Below are 25048 nucleotides of genomic sequence, written 5' to 3' on the forward strand. Positions count from 1 at the left end.
GAAATTTAAAACAGTAGATTATTTCAAGCCTCCTGACATCTGATCCAAGTATGGTTCAGATCGGACCATATGTAGATATAGCTGCCATATAGACCGATCTCCAGATAAACGTCTGCAGCCCATAAAAGCTTTATTTTTTAACCGATTTCAATGAAATTTGAAACAGTGGGTAGGTTTATGCCTCGCAACATAGGACCAAGATATGGTTCAGATCGGATTGTATTCAGATATAGCTGCGATATTTACCGATCTGCCGATAAAGGATCTAAAGCTCATAAAATCTCTATTTATTACCCGATTTCGATGAAATTGGAAACAGTAGGTAGTTTTAGGTCTCCCGACGTCAGTCCCAAATATTGTTTGTATCGGACAATATTAAAATAAAGCTTCCATACAGAGCGGTCAACCGATAAAGGGTCTGAAGCCCATAAAAGCTTTATTTTTTATCCGATTTCGCCGAAATTTGAAATACAAAATTCAACAGTGACTTATGTATATTAGACCACTCAATGTCCGTGCCGAATTTGGCATAAGTTATCCAATTTTCACCAGATTGTGGCGAAAAGGGGTTTACATATACACGCGAAGTGGTGGGAATCCAATGTTCCGTCCGGCCGAACTTAATGCCCTTTTACTTGTTTAATTTGGCTTAGATCGGATTAGATTTGGATATAACTGCCATATAAACCGATTTCTTAATTTAAGGTTTTGGACCCATAAAAGACCCATGGCCCATGTACGATGTCGCCGAAATTTGGGACACAGAGTTGTGTTAGACCTCTCGCCACCTTTCTGTAATGTTGTCTAGATTGGTACAGATTTGGGCACAGCAGCCATATAGACCGACTTCTCAATTTAAGGTCTTGGACCCATAAAAGGCGCGTTAATTGTCCAATTTCGCCGAACCTCTGGATAGTGAGTTGTGTTAGGCCCTTCGATTTGGCGCAGATCGGTCCAGATTTGGATGTACCTGCTATATAGACCGTTCTCCGTATATAAAGGCTTAGCCCCATAAAAGGCACATATAAAATACGATTTCGCTGAAATTTTACACGTCCGCGTCGTATGGTTCAGATCGGTCTATATTTGGATATAGCTGCCAAAAAGACCATATCAATTCAGATTTAGATACAGCTCCCATATAAACCGAACTCCTGATTAGACTTCTTGAGCCCCTAAAAGCCACAAATTTCATCCGATTTTGCACATAGTGTTCTCCTATGACTTCTAACAATAGTGGCAAGTACGGTCCGAATCGATCTATAACCTGATATAGCTCGATTATAAGCCGATATCCCGATTTGACTTCCTGAGCCCCTGGAAGCCGCAGTTTTTGTCCGATTTGGCTGAAATTTTGCATGTGGTGTTCCGTGTTGACTCCCAACAACGGAGCCAAGTACGATCCAAATCGATCTATAACCTGATATAGCTCCCATATAAACCGATATCCCGATTTGACTTCCTGAGCCCCTGGAAGCTGCAGTTTTTGTCCGATTTGGCTGAAATTTTGCATGTAGTGCTTCGTTATGACACCCAACAACGGAGCTAAGTACGATTCAAATCGATCTATAACCTGATATAGCTCCCATATAAACCGATATCCCGATTTGACTTCCTGAGCCCCTGGAAGCCGCAGTCTTTGTCCGATTTGGCTGAAATTTTGCTTGTGGTGTTCTGTTATGACTTCCAATAATTGTGCTAAGTATGGTCTGAATCGGTCTATAACCTTAGATAGCTCCCATGTAAGCTGATCTCACGATTTGACTTCCTGAGCCCCTGGAAGCCACAATTTGAGTTCGATTTAGCTGAAATTTTGCATGCGATGTTCTGTTCTAACATTCAATAACTGTGCCAAGTACGGTTCAAATCGGTTTTTAACCTGATATATCTCCCTTATAAACCGATCTCTCGATTAGACTTCTTGATCCCTTACAAGCCGCTATTTTTATCAGATTTGGCTGAAATTTTTCATATAGTGTTCTGTTATGACTCTCAACAACTGTGTCAAGTACGATCCAAATCGGTCTGTAACCAGATATAAATCTTATATTTTAGCAGAATCCATGGTGGTAGGTTCCCAAGATTCGGTTCTTCTGAACTAAGCACGCTTTTACTTGTAAATAAATTATTCTTTATCCCCTTGCCACTTCCATTATTACATATCAGTAATTATTATAATGCCATACAACGTGGACTCTGTTGCGTATGATTTATTCCCACGCATTACTACGTGATAAGATTATTCTCATATATCTATACATATAAACATTTGAGAATACCCTCTTACAAAATCTTACAAACTATTTATATTTATTTTATTCTCACGTAAATAAATGTCGCCTGAGATTTCCTCAAAAAAAAAAGTTATTCAATTAAATAGAGATTTGAAACGTGATTTAATAAATCAATTGAATTGAACAATTTGTTATTTTCAATTTAAATCAATGTTCATGATAATCCAACATAATTATTTAATTTGTTTTATAATCGTATGTGTGTATTCTTTTTTCTAGTTGTCGTTGTCAATGTAGTTGTTGGTGTTGTTGTTGTTGCTATTCAGCCTATTTCTGTGCAAATTTGACACATAAAAGATAATGGCAAAAACAGCCAAAACCTCAGCAGTGATTGTATTCGTTTATGCTAGTGTATATTGTGTGAGTATGTGTATATGTGTACCATACGCATGTTTGTGTTTTAGAAAACATCATAATAATATGGGCATAACCCAAATCACATTTAAAAATTATACAACAACATTAACACTATGATCTCCTGAGGCCGTTGTTATTGGAAACAGATGTAGGCATATTTGTAACATTGCCCATACAAATTTGCCCATGAACATGAACATTTGTAACATTAAAATTTTTTAATTTGTGCCATTAACTAAATGATTGAGTAACAAGTAAAAAGGTGTTAAGTTCGGCCGGGCCAAACTTTGGATACCCACCACCTCGGGTATATATGTAAACCACCTTTCATCAAAATCCGGTGAAAATCGCATACTTTATGTCCCATAGCAGTTATATAGAAATATGTTCCGATTTGGACCAAATACTAATAAGTAGTATTTGGGGCCAAGACTTTAAATCGAGATATCGGTCTATATGGCAGCTGTATGCAAATCTTGATCGATCTAGACCAAATTGCAGATATATGTGCAGGGGCTTAACTTAACTCTCTGTCCCAAATTTCGGCAACATCGGACAATAAATGCGCCTTTTATGGGCCCAAAACATTAAAACGAGAGATTGGTCTATATAGCTATATCCAAATCTGGACCGATTTGGGCCAAGTTGCAGAAAAATGTCAAAAAGCCTAACACCTCGCACAGTCCCAAATCTCGGCGAAATCGGACAATAAAAGTGCCTTTTATGGGCCCAAAACCTTAAATCGAGAGATCGGTCTATATGACAGCTATATTCAAATCTGGACCGATCTGGGCCAAATTGAAGAAGGACGTCGAAGAGCCTAACACAACTCACTGTCCCAAATTTCGGCAAAATCGTACAATAAATGCGCCTTATATGGCCCCAAAACCTAAAACCGAGAGATCGGTCTATATGGCAGCTATATCCAAATCTGGACCGATCTGGGCCAATTTGGCGGAGGATGTTGAAGGGCCTAACACATCGCACTGTCCCAAATTTCAGCGAAATCGGATAATAAATGTGGCTTTTATGGGCCTAAGACCCTAAATCGGAGGATCGGTCTACATGGCAGCTATATCCAAATCTGGACCGATCAGGGCCAAATCAACGAAGGATGTCGAAGGGCGTAACACAACGCATTGTCCCAAATTTCAGCAAAATCGGATAATAAATGTGGCTTTTATGGGCCTAAGACCCTAAATCGGAGAATCGGTCTATATGGCAGCTATATCCAAATCTAATCCGATCAGGGCCAAATTGAAGAAAGTTGTCGAAAGATCTAAGATACCTCACTGTCCCAAATTTCAGCGAAATACGATAATAATTGTGGCTTTTATTGGCCTAAGACCCTAAATCGGAGGATCGGTCTATATGGCAGCTACATCCATATCTAGACCGATCAAGGCCAATTTGACGAATGATGTCGAAGGGCCTAATATAACTTACTGTCCCAAATTTCAACGAAATCGGATAATAAATGTGGTTTTTATGGGCCTAAGACCCTAAATCGGAGAATCGGTCTATATGGCAGCTATATCCAAATCTGATCCGATCAGGGTCAAATTGAAGAAAGTTGTCGAAAGGTCTAAGATACCTCACTGTTCCAAATTTCAGCGAAATACGATAATAATTGTGGCTTTTATTGGCCTAAGACCCTAAATCGGCGGATCGGTCTATATGGCAGCTATAACCAAATCTGGATCGATCCGGGCCAAATTAACAAAGGATATCGAGTGGCCTAATACAACTCACTGTCCCAAATTTTAGCAAAATCGCATAATAAATGTGGCCTTTATGGGCCTAAGACCCTAAATCGGCGGATCGGTCTGTATGGGGGCTATATCAAGATATAGTCCGATATAGCTCATCTTCGAACTTAACCTGCTTATGGACAAAAAAAAAATCTGTGCAAAGTTTCAGCTCAATATCTCTATTTTTACAGACTCTAGCCTGATTTCAACAGACAGACGGACGGACATGTCTAGATCGTCTTAGATTTTTACGCTGATCAGGAATATATATACATTATAGGGTCGGAAATAGATAATTCATACATAAGATTTAAACAAGTAAAAGCGTGCTAAGTTCGACCGGGCCGAATCTTATGTACCCTCCATTTCTGCCAAATCGGACTATTCCTGCGCTTTTTAGAGGCTCAAGAAGTCAAGACCCCAGATCGGTTTATATGGCAGCTATATCAGGTTATGGACCGATTTGAACTATTCTTAGTACAGTTGTTGAATGTCATAACGAAACACGTCGTGCGAAATTTCGGCCAAATCGGCGAGGAATTGGACACTCTAGACGCTTAGGAAGTCAAGACCCTAGATAGGTTTATATGACGGCTATATCAGGTCATGGACCGATTTCAACCATACTCAGCACAATTGTTGGAAGTCATAATAAAACACCTCATACAAAATTTCAGCCAAATCGGATAAAAATTGTGCCCTCTAGCGAATGACCATCAACATACGTGTCAAATATGGTCCGAATCGTTCTGTAGCCTGATATAGCTGCCATATAAACCCATCTCTCTATTTTACATCTTCAGCTGAAATTTTACAAATTACAGAATTTTACACAATGACTTCTACCATGGTCTCCAACATTACCATAGCTTGATATAGCTCCAATATTAAATCAATTCTTTTCTTTTATCCTTTGTTTGCCTAAAAAGAGATATCGGTAAAAGAACTCGACAAATGGGAACTATGGTGGAGGGTATAAAAGATTCGGCCCGGCCGAACTTAGCACGCTTTTACTTGTTAAAGACTGTAGCGTGATTACAGCTGACGGACACACGGACTGACAGAGGGACAGACACATAGCCATCGTTAAATCATCTTAGAATTTTACGACGATCAGAAATATATATACTTTGTAGGGTCGGAAATGGATATCTCGATGTATTGCAAACGATATGACTAAATGAATGTACCCTCTATCCTATGGTGGAGAGTATAATAATTAAATTTTTTTATAGCTGTAGGTATAGCCTACTACTATGAAAAATAAATGTGTCAATATCTGTTTGTATTTGTGTGTTTCTCCTATACGCACACGCACACCCACTCATCCTACATATCACTGACTTTCGCTTCAATTGAAGCTCCCCCTCATAGGCATGGCATATAAGTTTAGTTGTATGGGTGAATTTATGTGTGTGGCTTGTGCAGTCGCTACTGTTGTTGTTAGTTGATACACAAACTGTTATCATTTGGTATTGTTGCTATTGCTTTTTGCGTAGTTAGAGCAGTAGCAGCAGCAGCAGGTAGTAGTTTAGGTAGTGGGGTGGGTTGTGATGATGATGTTGATGGTGATGTTGTCGGTTTCCATATTTATTGCTTAATGGAAATTTAATTGAAAATAACCAACAATGCCACATAATAATTAAGCCAAAAACATTTTTGCTGAATAGAAAATAGGAAAAGACATACCCACTATCTGCACTCGCACACATAAACCCACACACAAATGGCTGCACTTAATGTGCATATAGTATAATTTCATTTTCAATATAATAAACAATTATGCACTATTATTGTTATAGTTATTAGATGAAACATTATAATTAATGTCAATTATATCCCTGTACGGATACACATACAGTAGGCAGAGGTTCTTTTGGAGTCATTACATATAACGATAAACGAAATAAATGTGTATATTGAATATTGAAGGACTCAAAACTAAGCACATGAAAGGTGAAAGGAATTGCTTCCTATATGTACTCAAGGTTTATATGGGAGCTATTGGTTTATATGGGAGCTATATCTGCTAAGGACCGGTTTGGAGTTTTCTTGGTATGGATGTTGAAAGTCACTATAGAAGTAATCGTGCACTTATTCAGATAAAACGGCTAACAATTGCGCCTATTCGCTCAAGAAGTAAAATCCGGAGATCAGTGAAAATGGGAGATGTAGCAGGTAATGGACCGATCTGGACCATACTTTAAATAGATGAGCGAGTTCATAAACGAACTAATTTCTGCCAAATGGCATAAGAATTTCGTCCTTATAGACTTAAGAAGTATAATCGGGAGATAGGTTAATATGGAAGAAATCATTGAAAATTTTCGACCATATCGGAAAAGAATTGCTTCTACATTGACCGATGTGGCTTTTAACAATATGGGGACCGACAGAATCATCCAATCCTTAGACCAGCACCGTGTGGACCGGATTTTTAAGGATCATATACTAAGGAACAGGTGGATAAACTTTGGGTCCCATGACATAAACATAAGGGGAAAAGTGATACATTGCGCTCCACATGCAAAAATGCAAATTTTGCCCATGAACATTCCACTAAGGAACAAGGGCAAACTTCTCACATATCAATGAGTGCAGTCCGATTCAAGTTTAAGCTCAATGATAAGGGGCCTCCCTTTTTGTAGCCGAGTCCGAACGGCGTGCCACAGTGCGACACCTCTATGGAGAGAAGTTTTACATGACATAGTACCTCACAAATGTTGCCAGCATTAGGAGGGGAAAATCACCGCTGACAATTTTTTTCTGATGGTCTAGCCAGGATATGAACCCAGGCGTTCAGCGTCATAAGCGGACATGGTAAGCTCTGAGCTTCGGTATCTTTCTTATCTTCCATTCACCTTTGGTAGAGAAAACTTGCAGAGCTCTGCCGCCAGCTGTTCAGACTCGGCAGTAACGAGGGAGATATTTATCACAGAGCTTACACTGATATCGGACTGCACTCATTGATATGAGAGAAGTATCCCCGCTGTTCTTTATTGGAATTTTAATGGGCAAATTTGCAATGGAAGGTTCAAGCAAGAATGGCGGTATATTAATTTTGTCATTCCGTTTGCAACACATTGAAATGTCCATTTCAGACCCTATAGTTAGTATATATATATATTGGGTTGCCCAAAAAGTAATTGCGGATTTTTTAAAAAAAAGTAAATGCATTTTTAATAAAACTTAGAATGAACTTTAATCAAATATACTTTTCTTACAATCTTTTCCTAAAGCAAGCTAAAAGTAACAGCTGATAACTGACAGAAGATAGAATGCAATTACAGAGTCACAAGCTGTGAAAAAATTTGTCAACGCCCACTAGATGAAAAATCCGCAATTACTTTTTGGGCAACCCTATAATATTCTTCATCGTCGTAGAGTTTTACGATGTCCATCCGTCTGTCTGTTGATTTATGTTGGGTTATATCGGACTATATCTTTATATAGACCGATTTAAGTTGTTAGGCCCATTGTTGTGTAACAGTGTGTTGGGTTAGGCCCTTTGAATATGGTCCAATCTGGACCATATTTGGATTGGATGTCGGTAGTCTTAAAGCAGCTCACTGTTTCAAATTTCAGCAAAATAGGAGAACAAATGCGTCTGTATGGTCTTTAGGAGCTCAAGATTGATCTCTATGGCGGCTATATCTACATATAGCCCGATCTGGACCATATTCGTGATAGATGTGGGGAGTCTTGATACAACTTACTTTTCCAAATTTCAGTGAAGTCTGGTAATAAATGCTCCTGTTATAAGGCTAAGACCCAAAATCGACAGATCGGTCTACATGACAGCCACACCATATCCATATATGTTCCGATCTGGATCATTTTTGGTTCGGATATCGACAGGCCTAATAGAAGTCACTGTTCTGAGATTCAGCAAAATATCGGTCTATATGGCAGCTATATGTATATATAGTCCGATATGCACCATATTCGTATCGGATGTCGAGGCGCCTAGCCTCTGAATGAACCTTTTATGGTCTTTAGACCCTAAAGCTGAAGATCGGTCTCTATGACAGCTCTATCTAAATATAGCCCGATCTAGACTTTGTTCGGGACAGATGTTGGAAGCCTTGATGCAACTCACTATTTCAAATTTCAGCTATGTCGGGTAATGAATGCACCTGTTATTGACCTAAGACCCAAAATCAGCAGATCGGTCTATATGATAGCTATATCCAAATATATTACGATCTGTACCATTTTTGGTTCGTATATTGGCTGGCCTAATAAAACTCACTATGCCAAATTTCAGCGAAATCGGGTAATAAATACACCTGTTATAGGCTTAAGACTCTAAATCACCAGATCGGTCTATATGACAGCGATATCCAAATATAGTCCGATGTGGCCTATTCAAGATGGGGATTGCTACTAAACATTTACCGATTTGACCCATTTCAACTTACACCACCGCATACTAAGGAACAGGTGGATAAATTATGGGTCTCACGACATGAATGTAAGAGAGAAAGTGCTTCAGAGCGACATTTTTTCGCCACTCCAATGAAGAACATTTTACGGATCCTGACTGAGGAGGTATTTGAACCGCTAAGGGATAGAGATCCGCATCAGCTATGCAGGAATACCGAAAGGATCTTGAAGATGTCATTCGATTGGGCTTGACCTAGGGATCTAAAAGTTAACCCAGAGAAGACCGTCTTCGTCAATAGGTAGACGAAACTGAGCCAATTTGATGCCCCACATTTCCCCAAGAGAACAAAATTCAAATTCAAGAAGTCAAATCTAGAGATCGGTTTATATGAAAGCTATATCAGGTTATAGACCGATTTGGACTGTACTTAACACAGTTACTGGAAGTCGTAACAGAACACTATGTGCAAAATTTCAGCCAAATCGAATAAAAATTACGGCTTCCAGGGGCTCAAAAAGTCAAATCTGGAGTTCGGTTTATATGGGAGCTACATTAGGTTCTTGACCGATTTGGTCCGTACTTGGCACTATTGTTGGAAGTCATAACAGAACACTACATGCCAAATTTCAGCCAAATCGGACAAAAGTTGCGGATTGCAGGGGCTCAAGAAGTCAAATCGGGAGATCGGTTTATATGGAACCTATACCCAAATCTGAACCGATATGGCCCATTTGCAAACCCCAACGACCTACATCAATATAAAGTATCTCTGCAAAATTTCAAGCGGCTGGGTGATTTCGTGAGACGGATGGACATGTGGGACGACTCAGAATGTCGAGATGATCAAGAATATATATACATTATGGGAACCTAGATCAATATTTCGAGGTGTTACCAACGGAATGACTAGATTAGTATACCCCAATTCTATGGTGGTGGGTATAAAAATCAATTCACATATGTATACTTCTTTGCCGTTTTGTTTGTGTGTTTCGCATAGACTCAAAAACGGCCGAGTCGATTTTTTTGAAATTTGCAGATGGTCGAGAATGGTCCCGTGGTGAATATAGGACATTAAATTTTTTTGATATCTAAAGAATAATCGGATTCTCCCCCTTAACCTGTTTTTAAAAACGCCAGATCTCGTAGATGGCTGAGGCGTTATATTAAACATTTGGACTGGGTTACCTACAGGACCCGCCCAAAACTGGACAAAGAGATATATGTTGATGTTGTTGTTGTTGTAGCAGTATGTTGCCGATGAAAAACTTCATCAGGTACGTCTGGTACATCTGGGGGTCCGCCCCACAAGCAAAGCATACCAAACCTTAAGTTTTTACAGACGAGCAATATGAATAACATATTAAGGAGTAGAGCAAGAATTTTATATATGTACATATTCGGACGAACTGTCTGAGGGACTGTTCCACCCCTCAAACAGGAAATATTTACCAACCATTTCAAAATTCCATGGAAATTTTCTTTAAAAATCAGTTGGAAATTTTAAAAAATTCTAGAAATTTCCTAAATAATACCAGTTTTCTTAAAAATTAAATTTCCTGAAATGTGTCTTAAAAATCCAATTCCCTGAACATTTTTCTTCAAAGAATTTTCTTTAGCATTTTCTTGAACTTTCTAATCCCCAAAATCAATTGTTTAATTTACCTGCGTTTCACAAACGGTCTGCCTTCTTCAACATTCTCTAAGCATCTCTGTGCCAACACTTGGAGTTCATTATTTATATCTTAATAGAAAGAAATTGTTATTGCTATGGATAAACTTTTCCACACAACTGCGCATGCCGCAAACTTTCCAAAACCTTAATACAACTTATAATACAATTTCAATTGTAGTTGGTGTTGGGTGTTTGCGTGTTGGTGCGCGTGTAAAGGCAGCAGCACCCACAACTTTTTACAGAAACAGGCGTAGGGACAATAGCCACCCACCAGCCCCATCACCACCACCATGCAACTAGCACCACCATTGAGCACGTTGGCATTGCCAATAAAAACGGCAACATTGTTACAACCGTACTTCCAATAGAGGGGTGTGCCTTATTATGAGTCTGCGGTTTTACAACGAGATTCATCGAGAATGAACCCGACCAACCATAACAATAAATTCCAAGATGTTGGCGCTTGAAATCCCAAGGAAAAGAGACAACACTTGTTGCTTCCAGCTGTGTTGGAGTATTTAAACGATTTATTTTCGTACATTCCAAATCATTTAGAATAAAATTAAAAACGAAACATCACAAATACATGTTTGATTGTTACAAATAAAAAAAAATCCTAATACAAATGTCTAAAATAGGAGGAAATTTTATAGAAATAATAAATGTCTCGGTATTAAGCGGGCATCACCTTTATATATGTAATCATCTCTCCCAACTTTCCTGTTTAAAACAAGCTGCATTTATGCGTACAATCAACTATATTCTACAAAATTTATTTTTTTTTTTTTCAAATCCACCTAATAGTTGAGTTTAATTTCAAAATCTTTAGAAATCCCCACACCCGGTTTGCGTATAACAAAGGCCTTTTCGAATGGTGAGACATCCAATTTGTCAGTGACTCCATTAATGGTAATTGTGGCCGATTTTGGCTGGCGATCCAGGCCAGCAATAACAATGCGTTCGATCCATGCTTTGGTTTCATAGTTGGGAGGTTTGATGAAATTATTCGTCAGCTTACCGCCATCGAAGCTATAGTTGACATGGATGAATTTGCCTTGACGATAATCGTAAGATTTCTCATCGTCCAGGTATAGGGTGCCTTCCGCTTTGCCCTTACGATCGAGACAAACAATCAAAGTGTATGGATCATTCTTCATGAGGGTTGAAGCACGGCGAATGCGTTCCTTTTTGGGTACAATAGAGCCACCACGTTGATAAACAGGAATCTGGAAAGAAAAAAAAGGTGGTAATGCAAAAATATTGTGAAGAAAATTTTATTTAATTTTAATGATTTTTTCATAGAAAAAGCTCACCAATGAACTTTTTCTAAGAAAAAGCTCACCAATGAACTTTTTCTAAGAAAAAGCTCACCAATGAACTTTTTCCATGAAAAAGTTTACCAATGAACTTTTTCCATGAAAAAGTTTACCAATGAACTTTTTCCATGAAAAAGTTTACCAATGAACTTTTTCTAAGAAAAAGCTCACGAATGAACTTTTTCTAAGAAAAAGCTCACCAATGAACTTTTTCTAAGAAAAAGCTCACCAATGAACTTTTTCTAAGAAAAAGCTCACCAATGAACTTTTTCTAAGAAAAAGCTCACCAATGAACTTTTTCTAAGAAAAAGCTCACCAATGAACTTTTTCTAAGAAAAAGCTCACCAATGAACTTTTTCCATGAAAAAGTTTACCAATGAACTTTTTCCATGAAAAAGTTTACCAATGAACTTTTTCCATGAAAAAGTTTACCAATGAACTTTTTCCAAGAAAAAGCTTATCAATGAACTTTTTCCAAGAAAAAGCTCACCAATGATCTTTTTCCAAGAAAAAGCTCACCAATGAACTTTTGTCTAAGAAAAAGCTCACCAATGAACTTTTTCTATGAAAAAAGCTCACCAATGAACTTTTTCTAAGAAAAAGTTCATCCATGAAATTTTTCTAAGAAAAATCTCACCAATGAACTTTTTCTAAGAAAAAGCTCACCAATGAACTTTTTCTATGAAAAAAGCTCACCAATGAACTTTTTCTATGAAAAAAGCTCACCAATGAACTTTTTCTAAGAAAAAGCTCACCAATGAACTTTTTCTAAGAAAAAGCTCACCAATGAACTTTTTCTAAGAAAAAGCTCACCAATGAACTTTTTCTAAGAAAAAGCTCACCAATGAACTTTTTCTAAGAAAAAGCTCACCAATGAACTTTTTCTAAGAAAAAGCTCACCAATGAACTTTTTCTAAGAAAAAGCTCACCAATGAACTTTTTCTAAGAAAAAGCTCACCAATGAACTTTTTCTAAGAAAAAGCTCACCAATGAACTTTTTCTAAGAAAAAGCTCACCAATGAACTTTTTCTAAGAAAAAGCTCACCAATGAACTTTGTCTACGAAAAAGCTCACGAATAAACTTTTTCTATGAAAAAGCTTACCAATGAACTTTTTCTAAGAAAAAGCTCACCAATGAACTTTTTCTAAGAAAAAGCTCATCAATTAACTTTTTCTAAGAAAAAGCTCACAATTAACTTTTTCTAAGAAAAAGCTCACCAATGAATTTTTCTAAGAAAAAGCTCACAATTAACTTTTTCTAAGAAAAAGCTCACCAATGAACATTTTCTAAGAAAAAGCTCACCAATGAACTTTTTCTAAGAAAAAGCTCACTAATGAACTTTGTCTAAGAAAAAGCTCACCAATGAACTTTTTCTAAGAAAAAGCTCATCCATGAACTTTTTCTAAGAAAAGTCTCTCCAATGAGCTTTTTCTAAGAAAAATCTCATCAAAGAACTTTTTCCAAGAAAAAGCTCATCAATGAACTTTTTCCTAGAAAAAGCTCATCAATGAACTTTTTCCAAGAAAAAGCTCACCAATGAACTTTTTCCATGACAAAGCTCACCAATGAACTTTTTTAAAAAAAACTCACTTGCAAAATTTTCTACGAAAAAGCTTACTTATGATTTTGTTTCTTTGAAAAAACTCCCGTATTTACTTTTTCTATGAAAAAGCTTTCTTGTTCTCTAAACGTCGCCTCTAATTCCATTTCTTTTCTTCAACTATGACCACTCACTCACCTTATAATCATTGACTTGTATGGTCTCCCTTCCAACACGATCATATTTCTGGAATGTATCCACATCATACCACAAATCACCAACTGTTCGTTTCTCATCCAGAGCAGGGAAATATACATCCACTTTACTGACGCCCTGTTGCATAACAGGTCTTACCAAAATACGATCTTGCAACAATAGCTGATTATCGATGGCATAACCTTCTTTATCCTTGGGATAGTGGGTAAGCAAGGGACGTATAACAGGACTACCATCCATCTCATGCTCATAGAACATGGTGTACCATAAAGGCAAATACGAATATCTCTTGCGTATGGCATCACGTATGACCAAACGAGTTTTCTCAGGATACAGCCAAGGTTCACGTCTCTTCGTATCGATGTGAGCATGAGAACGGAAGAATGGCAGAAAAGCACCAGTCTGATACCATCTCTCGAATAATTCAGCATCGGGATTGCCAAAGAAACCACCAACATCGGCACCACAGAAGGAGAAACCAGCCACTGCTTCAGAGAGACACATTTTAATGGAATGTTGTAGATGGCCCCAATCAGCCATGTTGTCGCCAGTCCAGATGGCAGCATAACGCTGAGATCCCGAAAAGTGGGCCCTAGTCAGAATGAAAGGTCTCTGTTTGGGATCGCGTCTTAGTATGCCCTCAAATGTGCCCATAATATGCATATGGCCATACAAATTATGCACATCTCTGTGCTCCCAGTCACCATAATGTACCATATCCTTGGGCATAGTAACCTCAGGTCCATTGAACACCGAAGGCTCATTCATATCATTCCAAAACATGACATCATTGGTGACAGTCTTAAAGTTAGACAACAGATATTGATTTGCATAGTAGTCTCTGACATCTTGACGGAAGAAATCTGGATAACTGGCTGAACCAGGCCAGCACCAACCTTCATAGTCCTTGCCGTCACGTGTCTTAACATAATAGCCGTTTTCAGTGCAATCGTTGTGGAAGAAATAACCACCATCACGTTTAATATGAGGATCAATAATAATGACCAGGTGGCGACCTAGATCCGTTAAGTTCTTAATCATGCTCAAGGGTTCGGGAAATTTGAATTGATCCCAGGTGAAATATTTTTTGCCATCGGTGTATTCAATGTCCAACCACATAATATCCATGGGAATGTCATAATGATCGAAATTGGCCGATACAGTCTCCACATCTTTGGCATCATTATAATTCCAACGGCACTGATGATAGGCCAGGGCAAACATTTGAGGCAAAGGTGCCACGCCGGTAAGTGCGGTATATTGCTTGAAGGTGTCCATGGGTTTGGGACCCAGCAAAATGAAAGCATCTATGATGCCAGATTCTGACATGAAATGGGCAGCTGGGGGATCGACTTTATTTGAGCCAGAAACTAATTTCACTATAGAGGAGACAACATTTTGTTCAGTCAAATAGATGTCAACCCAGGTCTCAGCAGCATTTTGCCAATAGACACCGGCAGTGCGTTTTGGCCTATAAAAGTTCAAAAGATTTAGTAGGACATTTCTATTATTTGACAAAGACACACTTACCCATGACCATACAGCACCGGTATGGAACCATACAAAGCCATCTTACTATCAATAATATACTCGAAGACATCCAAATTGTATAAACGGTAAGGATCCGAACCGGAAGTCGATTTCAAAATGAAAGAATCAGCATGTTCGGGTATACCAAAGAGTACCTCGGCTTCAGGAAAAGAGAAATCCAAAGCAATTGCCTCAGGTCCATAAGGCTTGGAGTCATGATGCGATTTAAAGTTTTCTTCCCAGGCTCCTGGATCACTATCTTCGGGCGTTTGGGGAATAGCATTGGCTGCCTCACCACCCTCCTCTTCAGGTGGATTGCCATCAGAATTTTTTTGTGGTTTGGGGCGAAGATGTTCGAAATTCATTAAACCTTTGGCATTTGCGGACACAACCAAGACTTCATTTTCATAGAAATCTACGCGGAAGGGATCAGCAAATAGAACAGCCTTATTGGAACCCGATTGTAAAACTATTTCGGATTTATCTTCTTTGACAACAGTTAGACTGAAATAAGTGTACAGAAAATAAAAAATTTTAAATATATGCCACCAAACTATGTGATGGGGTTGTACTAATTTAAGCATTCAGTAACTCCTCGTCCCATAATCTTTACCATCTTGACTTTTGGGCTAGTTGACTAAGGTGGGCTGGAAAATTCCCTGTTTTGTGTGATAAACGGCGACATCACCTACCATGATTAAGAAGAAGTTAGCCTTCCTCGGCTTAACAGCGTAGTTATGGCTCAATTACGTTCCGGCAGAGGCAGATGCCTCAACTCCTACAGAGGTAGGATCGATGCCATGCCGTGTTAGATGTATGTCCCGATATATGTAACCATGGACCATACGTCACCTGTTTAACTGCCCAGCTAATAGTACATGACTTAGGACCAAATCCCAAGTTAGCCGCAGAGTTTCTAAGTCAGGATACTGAACAGAACCAACAAGACGAATGGATGAGACACAACCCATTGCTACAACAACAACAACTAGGATTACGAAAACCTACTACAGTTCGCCAGACATATTGGGTTGCCCAAAAAGTAATTGCAGATTTTTCATATAGCCGGCGTTGACAAATTTTTTCACAGCTTGTGACTCTGTAATTGCATTCTTTGTTCTGTCAGTTATCAGCTGTTACTTTTAGCTTGCTTCAGAAAAAAAGTGTAAAAAAAGTATATTTGATTAAAGTTCATTCTATATTTTATTAAAATGCATTTACTTTCTTTTAAAAAATCCGCAATTACTTTTTGGGCAACCCAATACATTACGACAGCCGGCGGAGTGTGATGGGATATTAGACAGACTAGTCAGCGACCACAACCAGAATATAGGGATGAAGCAACTAAGTAACTGCAACACAGGCTTGTGTGCCATTAAACTGTTATCAACAGTGATGTCTCTCAACAACTTGCTAAGAAACACCTGTAGTCTTGATAACCTGCAATGGACAACTGATATCAGATCTGAAACGTTTGACAGGTCATTTTGCCAGACAATTTGTCGAGCACCCAACGAGGGACAAGATGAAAAGAAGCCTCCTAATCAATCTTGAACCACTACTGTTTAGAGCCGTAGATATCGCTGAGGTTCTAAAGAGATCGGAATATCAGTTCTGATGGAATATTTACACTGTTGCTCATAGGTGAGATGGAATATCGACACTGTTGTTCATAGGTGAAACGGAAAAAAAATATTTGACGACACCCTCAATTTGTCCATCTTCGCCATGGTAATACCCGAAGTATGGGAAATGAGTTGTGTGGTTTTTGTTCTTAAGCCAGGTCAACACTAGGACCAGGGGGAATCATATAGGCCGATCCCTCTCCTATCTCCGTTCGCTGCTGCCTGGCTTTAGTTCATCCCTACTTTCCCCACCAGATCACCAACACGGACCCCGTAAGATGCACAGCACAACAACAGGATTTACCAATGGCAGCCGGTTGTACGTACCGGATTGGCCCGGTGGAGTCTTTTATCGGCAAGGGCTGCCGCCTCAGTGTACAACACACTGCTATAACAACAACAACAACAACAGGATTTACCAAAGTCACCTCACAGTTCACCCGCGGTCTAAATAGAAAAAACCCGTGAACGAACTGTCCTCGTGGGCCTTGACCTATCAAAGGCATTTTTTACGGTCGACCATACACCACTCTCTGCAATGACGTCATCGCTCCCTAGCGAACGGCTCTCAGCACCGGTACGACTTTACTACCCAACAGAAGCTTGCCTAGGATGGCCAGGCTTCCCATGAGCAACATGCTACAACAACAACATGACCCGATGAAGTCCTCCATTGGCAAGGGCTGCCGCCTCAGTGTGTAACACAGTGCTACAACAACAACATGACGTCATAGAGTTTGATCTGTCGAACTCGGCGAAGACAGTTCTGCCATAATATGCATTTATCTGTCATAGATTTTGGTCAATGGGATTTTGTGGTGACTTGAAGCGTCAGGGGTAGGGGTAAGGGCTTAAGCCGACGACTTGCCAACAGGAAATTCTTCTTCTGGGCGTAGATGGGTTCCTAATTTCAGGCTGCCTGTTTTTGTAAATAAGGTGGCATTACGATTTATAAAAGTGCTATAAGTACGACTGTGACCAAACCATTGAAGGGACTGTTGGGGGTCCTGTCGATTGACCCTAAGGACGCTGATCAGTTTGTTATAACTTAATCAACTTCAGAGGTTACCGATGGCACATCGGTGGATCTGCAGAACTGCACACTGTCAAAATCTGCTCATCGACGTTTCTCTTTGTATGAGGGACGATTATAAAGTTTTCCAGGCGGAAGTATTTGCCATTGCCAGGGCTGTCGACCAGTCCGGTATCTGCATATATAAATACAGTAAGGCTTTAACGACTCTTATGTGAACGAGCAAAGAATCCAAAACACACAGCACAGGTAACATATGGTAACCCTATGTTGTATCTCCAAGTCGTTATGATGTAGCAGGAAACGATAAGACTGATTTGCTTGAGAGAGATGGAGCAAATTTTTCCGGATTTCGATTATAGATATCTACTCGCCTCTCTCAAATATCTATTAAGGACTCTTATTACTATATAAAAAAAAAACTTGGTTTAACAGAATAGGTTTGTTGTTGTTGTAGCAGTGTGTTGTGTTCACTCTTGCGTCTGCTTGATTCTGTTGAGAGTCAAGACCTAGGAACTCTGCGACTAATATGGGGTGCGTCCACAGGGATCTGAGTCTGAGTAGAGTGGGTCAGGCTGGGAAGTTAAACAGTTGACCTGTGTCGTGTGGTCCCTAGTCACAATCAGGACATACATCCTGCACGTCGGCATCAATCCTTGCTCTGTAGGAGGTGAGTCGGCTGCATCTGCCGGAACGTAGTTGAGCTAGAACTGCTCTGGTTTGCAGGAGGTCAATTTCTTCAGGTGCAATAGGAGGCGGTCTTTCTCCAAGGACCACATTCACCAGTTAGCTATTCGCCGCATCTGCTAAAGTGTCTGCATGAATGTTTTTTAGACCTGCTTGATAAGCCGTTTGATCTAGAAGTTCTCCCTTTTAGCGCTGAACATCACGCTCTAGATCATGTAGATCTACCTTTAGGCTTCTGAGCAGTAGATACGGCTGAACCGATTACCTTGAAATTTTCACAGATTGTGTAGGTTGATATCGTAAGGGGGGCGGACCCTCCCCCTTACCCTAAAGGTACTACCCAGAAATGAAAGTTGAGCAATCCGGACAATATGGGACTTAAATGAAAGGTATTTAGGAGTAGAGTACGAATTTCATATTAAAAATTGGTTCCAAGTAACTGGGGGGCCGCCCCAACCCCAAAATCCCCTAAAATAGGGTTTTTGGACGATCATGGCAATATGAGACTCAAATTAAATGTATTCGGGAGTAGATTGCAAATATGGTCAGGAAGAAGAAAATTTGTTTATAATTTTTTAATTTGTTGATTTCTATATACAATTTTACAATTTGTTCATTTCGGAAGGGGGCGGACCCTCCCCCGGTACCCAAAATCTAAAGTAGACTGATCCGGACAATATGGTTGTCAAATGAAAGGTATTGGAAAATTAAATACGTATATTGTATTAAAATTTGGGTCTAAGTACCCATCGGGCCGCCCCAACCCCAAAATTCCCCCAAACAGACAAATTGGACGTTCATGTCAATATGGGCCTCAAATAAACGGTATTCGGGAGTAGATTACGAATCTGGCATTAGATCGAAGTATAGGGAGTTACCTTTCCCCCCCAAAAACCCTTAAATGGGCATATGACCTATCATGACTATATGGGACTCGATTATTTTTTTGTTCCGTAGAATCAAAAACGGCTGAGCCGATTTCCTTAAAATTGTCACAGATTGTGTAAGTTTGTCTGGAAGGAATCGGAGGCTACATAATTTTTAGATATCGGATGGGGGCGGACCCTCCCCCGTACACCAACAACGCCACCCAAAACCAAAAGTGGACCGATAGGCACAATATGGGCATCAAATGAAAGGTATTGGAGACTAGAAAACGAATACCGTATCAAAATGTGGGTCCAAGTACCCAGCGGGCCTTCCCGATCCAAAAACTCCTCTAAACATATATATTCGATGTTTATGTCAATAAGGGCCTCAAAGGAAAAGTGTTCGACAGTAGATTACAAATATGGCATAAAAAAGTAGGTCCAAGTAATGGAAGGTCGTCCAACCCCCAAGTACCCCAAATGGGCATATTAGCCGATCATGTCTATATGGAACTCAAATGGATGGTGTTTGAGAGTAGATTACGAATATAACATTAAAATTTGCGTTCAAGTCTAGGTGGCGCTTTTCTTTCCAAAAAATAAGAGAAATAGCTTGATTGACCCATTATGATAATATGGGACTCAAATCAACGTTATTTGGATGTAAAGAACGAATTTCATATCTATTTTCAGGGCAAAGTGCCGGTGGAGTGCAGCACGAATTTAATATCCATATTTGAATCGAAATGTCTGAGTGCCATCCCTCCCCTAAAAAGCTCTCTCATTACCCTAATTTTCACAACCACCTGATTTCGGAGATTGGTAATGCGATTCGTTAAAATTTTTTTTTTTTTTTTGCACTCTCACAGTCAATGCAAAACATGATTTCTATTGTTGGGGTCGGGTGCCTCGGGGGGCCGACCAAATCCCGCCAAATGGGTATATAGACCAATCACGACAATATAGAGTAGAAACTAAAGGTGCCTAAGAGAAAAAAACGAATTTCATATCCAATTGAAGAGCCATTTGTTTGGGGAACTGCCCCACACGAAAACACCTCCCTATTATATAAAATCTATTTGATGTTTAAATTGATTGACTTTCGGGAAATTGATACTCATTTTGTGAAGTGCCCCAACTCTAGAAAGATGTTAGAGAGTTAAAGAAGGCGCAGCGGAGCGGACCCGGTTCGGCTAGTCCTTTATATTTTTTTTCTTAGCGATACGAGAGGGTATCTTGATGAAGCATTCCTTGTCCGTTGAAACACTGGGATCCAAGAGAGATTCGCGTTTACAATTACAATGGGTCACACGATGGACTGGCGGATATCTAGACATCTAACCTAACCTATAGATACGAAGTCTAACGTCTGACTTTTAGTCCATTATGTTTATTAAACCTAAACCTTAGTAGGCATCCTCTTGGTTAGATTGCCAAATTTCTGCTCCATATCTTTACAACTGCCTGACAGACGATTTCTCTAAGTTTTCGTCTCAGAATTGACCGATTTGAGTCATGTAGTCAAGGAATTGTAGAGATATTTAACTCACGTTTCAGACTGAGGTTCTCCAATTAGAACATGTTCAACTTTATATCTGGGTTTCAGTGGTGTTTTTTCATCAATCAAAAGACGGAATTTGTTATTCTAAAAAGCAAGCAAGGAGAAAAGAAATCAATAAAATTCCAATTCTTAAAGTCATCAAGACTACCACTTACCACTAAAGCTTCTAATTTTAAAACATACAAATGATGAGTGTCTTTATTGATTAAATCGGCAGTTATTGAGTTAGAATAGGTGTTCATGGAGCCAGGCACCAAGGCAAATTTAGAATTGCCTGGTTGTATTTTGCGGCTTCGCCTAGAAATTAAAAGAAAGGGAAATGATTTAGAAAAAGAACGATCGTTTTGTCCAATCAATCAATCACTTACCTGCAAAAACTGCTCTGTTCACATGTTTTAAAATTTGTTGGATCTACTCCAAGAGCATATTCGCATATGCAAAATATTAATAAAAATATTGCCAAACGCATTGTCTATTATACACAGAGACAGAGATCTTCCGTTTGGCGTCACTGCAAATGAGATGGGAGGCCAAATAAATAATTAGTCTATATGTTTGATGTAGATATGAGCTTATATAGGTGACTATAGTATAATTGTTGTGTGCTTAACAAATATATTACCAATAAAAAGGTATTGATTTAAATGAATTATAGCCAAACGCTGCTGTTCCAAGTGCAGTTAAATGCAAATCAAAGTTTTGATATGGTTATCGGTTTCGCTATCGTTATCACTTAGGTGCTTAAGTGGAAGTTTTATTTTATTAAACTTATCAAACAAAGTTTTAAACTTATCAATTCAATAGACTTATCGTAATAAATTAAAGATTTTTTTTAATAAATTCAAAATAGTGAGCATGTGTGGGCAACCTATTTAAATTTCTCTGCAAAGAGTTGTTATTGTGCGGCAAGTCTTTCGAGGGGACCTCCCCCTTATAAAAAATACATGGAATTATTTTGCTAATATACCACGAAAATTAAATGAAGGATTAAGGCTCATAGATAAGGGTCGATGTTGTGACAACCAAATCAAATCGGTCCATAACCCTATATAGCTGCCATATCAACCAATCTGGGATTTTTAGACCCTCTAGAGGGCGCAATTACTATTCAATTTGGCTGAAATTTTGTACAACGGCTTCCCTCATTACCTTCAACATCAACCTATGGAATAGAGGGACACAAAGGTCGTTTTCATTCCGAAAGCAAAAAAAACCTAACCACACGAAGGCGAAAGATTTTCGTCCTATTAGTCTGTCATCCGTTATGCTGAAGACTCTTGAGAGGTTGATAGAAACCTACCTTAGGGCAGATCGCCTGTCTCGGCAACAGCATGCTTATAGTAAGATATCGCAAAGTACATGGGTGTTGTGCTGGACAGGAAATTGAACTTCACACCCAATATTTTGGAGAGGGCAATAAAGCCAACTCTTGCCCTGTATACCTGCAAGACAGCCAGTGGCAAATTAGGGGCTTAAACCGCATGTCATGCACTGGGTATATACTGCAGTTGCCAGATCTATAATGCTATATGGTGTTGTAGTCTGGTGGATGGCGCTTTAAAAGTCCACCTTCTGTTCAATACTCAACCGGATCCAAAGGATGGCTTGGGTGGGGAGATTGTTTAATTTACAAAAAGCGCAAAGTGCATGGGTGTTGTGGTGGACAGGAAATTGAACTTCAAATCCAATATTTTGGAGAGGGCAATAAAGCCAACACTTGCCCTGTACACCTGCAAGACAGCCAGTGGCAAAATAGGGGCTTAAACCGCGTGCCATGCGGTTGCAGTTACCAGATCTATAATACTTTATGGTATTGTTGTCTGGTGGACGACGTTTCAAAAGTCCATCCACTGTTCAATACTCAACCGGATCCAAAGGATGGCTTGTTTGGGCATCACAGCCGCACTGAGGACGTCACAGTCTGATGGACTGAACTAAATGCTACATCGTATGCCTTTGAACATTGTGGCTAAACAAATTGTTGCGACCACTGCCGTGAGGCTAAGGGAGCTTTCTCTTTGATCATGTGGCGGCTAAAGACACTGTGTTATCCTTGATACAATATCGGATGTTTCAAGCAGTGTGGATTACATCCTACCTGAATCGCTTGTTGATAAAAAGTACTGTACCACTATTCCTGATAGAACCGATGGGAATTACGAAATCTGCGTATATGATGCGACCTGAGGCATCTGGTCCTAGTACGATTGGAGTACGATTGGTTGGTCAGTTGAACATTTGGCACGTGTCGTGTGGTCCTAGGTTACAATGGGGATACACATCCAAAACGTCAATCATAGTTATGTACGAATTAAGGCTGTTGCATCTCCCGGAACGCAATTGAGCTAGAACTACTATGGTTTGGCGAGGCAAGCTAACCTAAACAGATGCAATGGATGGCACTCTATCTTCAAGGGATACGTTCACTCGGTAGCTATTCCAGGCTTCTGCTACTCTAATGCTAGAACTAGACTTGAAGGGAACTCAGAGCCCCCATTTAAGTGGTACTCTTGTTCATTTCTCGTTATGACTCACGAGAGCTTCCGGTCGCATCCACTGGTTATGGATAGTAAAATTCTCCGTATGCAGAGTGGCTGCAACTGTAGTCGGGGACACGCAGGGGTCAATCCCATTGCAGCTGGTTGTTCGTACCGGATTGAGCCGACGAAATCCTTCATCGGCAAGGGCTGTCGCCTCAGTGTGCAACCCGCTACTACAACAACAAAAATCAGCGGTATCGAGCGGAGTCTTACTTCAATTTACTTCAATTTACTTCAACTGCACTTATGTCAATAATAAAGTCACAAACAAGTCTATTATTAATAATCCAGTCTGCTTGCTTACTATTAAAGGGTTTACAAGCACACCGTTAACTAATTTTTATTTATGAAACCCTAATGCAAGTCTCGAGATTAGGAAAACTGACGACTTCATAGCAGCTCTTACACTTTCTTAAGTACATGTTCCGTTATCTTATATGCTGTTTTTGATAACTTTTCTTCTTTACCACCATCGTTGTACATACATATGTAGGAAACAAACAGCATAACTGAATGCAACAACAAAAGGTCACAATGTCTAAATTAACAATTGTAAAAGTACACACAAATTTTAAGTTCGAGGACACGTCACTCAAGCCAACAAAATAATTACACGGCATGACACAAATTTAACTTAAATTGTTTTACAGATTTTGTCACAAGAAGGAATATATTAAAACCGATGCACCGCATTTGTTTTGCTGTTTGTTATATATTTAATATATTTGCTTATACTATACATATAGCTGCTTGCTTTCGTTTTTTTTTTCCAATTTTATTCCCCACCATAGCTTATACTCTTCACAATTGCAGCAAGGCCAACAGCAAATAAATTTGGGCAGCACAAATGATTTACCGTTGCAAAATTATACAAAAGTATTGGTTAACTGTTTTGCTTTAAACAGATATGCTTTTTTCTTTATAATTGATTGGATAATACCACTTACGTTGGGTTATAAAATAATTTTTTCAAGAAATCTCGGAATATTTTGCCGGCTTTTAATGAGACTTACCCCAACTGATTTTTCTTTGTGTTAAAAATTGACAGAACGAAGAAGAAGAAGCATTGGGGGTTTAATGAATAGCGAGTAATCGCTACCCCGCAAGTATACGAAACCCACTAGGAACTTTCCTAATCAGCTGTCCTAATCAGCTGTCAGATTGAAATTAAACAATGTGCTCTTCGGACGGAACTTTTCAAAGATTTACACCGGTATTTGCAAAACTTAATGTAGGTATGAAATAGGTTTATTTCGCATATTTCCATCAAAGAACAGTCAAATAAAACTATTTTAAGGCTTCATTCAGTTTTTTTTTTCATTTATTGACTCATTCATCAACCAAGTCGGTAGACCATATATGGCAACACAGGATTCATTGAATAAGGTCAAGCCAAGCGACCAGCCGACATAAAATTTTTTTAGTTTTTGACAGTACTTGGCATTGAGGATGTCAACTTGCTTACGTTTTCTTCTATCATCACCACACACATTTGCCGTGGCTTCAATTTACCAAGGCCATGTGATAGGACGGTCCTCGTGACACTGGACCTTTCGAAGGCATTCGACACGGTCAGCCATGCCAAATTATTTGAGGACATCGCCAACACGTCCCTCCAGCCAGGCCTGAAACGTTGGGTCGCGAATTATCTGTGTGGCCGCCAGTC

General features: G+C 39.3%; 1 protein-coding gene across 2 annotated transcripts; it reads right to left on the reverse strand.

Annotated features, from left to right (window-relative positions):
- Positions 1-10969: 10969 nt before the first annotated feature.
- On the reverse strand, positions 10970-24458 carry LOC106087146 (neutral alpha-glucosidase AB). 2 transcript variants are annotated; one of them, XM_059367641.1, is made up of 7 exons: positions 24396-24458; positions 21211-21353; positions 20998-21139; positions 20832-20926; positions 15068-15571; positions 13520-15008; positions 10970-11690 (listed from the first exon to the last, which is right to left on the reverse strand). In XM_059367641.1, exons 2-7 carry the CDS (start codon positions 21309-21311, stop codon positions 11262-11264), a joined length of 2760 nt encoding a protein of 919 aa, XP_059223624.1. In that variant the 5' UTR covers positions 21312-21353; positions 24396-24458; the 3' UTR covers positions 10970-11261. The 2 variants fall into 2 exon arrangements, with proteins under 2 accessions (XP_059223624.1, XP_013107527.2); XM_013252073.2 differs by having other exon boundaries at positions 24330-24409.
- Positions 24459-25048: the final 590 nt, after the last annotated feature.

This window comes from Stomoxys calcitrans, chromosome 4 (assembly GCF_963082655.1).
Source record: "Stomoxys calcitrans chromosome 4, idStoCalc2.1, whole genome shotgun sequence".
NCBI classification, from domain to species: Eukaryota; Metazoa; Arthropoda; class Insecta; order Diptera; family Muscidae; genus Stomoxys; species Stomoxys calcitrans.

Bases quoted from the DNA above. Each gene is read 5' to 3' on its own strand.
- LOC106087146 (XM_059367641.1), bottom strand. From the start codon at position 21,311: ATGCGTTTGGCAATATTTTTATTAATATTTTGCATATGCGAATATGCT. The intron at 20,927-20,997 runs GTAAGTGGTAGT...CTTGCTTTTTAG, and splicing joins TAAAATTAGAAGCTTTAGTG to AATAACAAATTCCGTCTTTT. The intron at 15,009-15,067 runs GTAAGTGTGTCT...GAACTTTTATAG, and splicing joins CCGGTGCTGTATGGTCATGG to GCCAAAACGCACTGCCGGTG.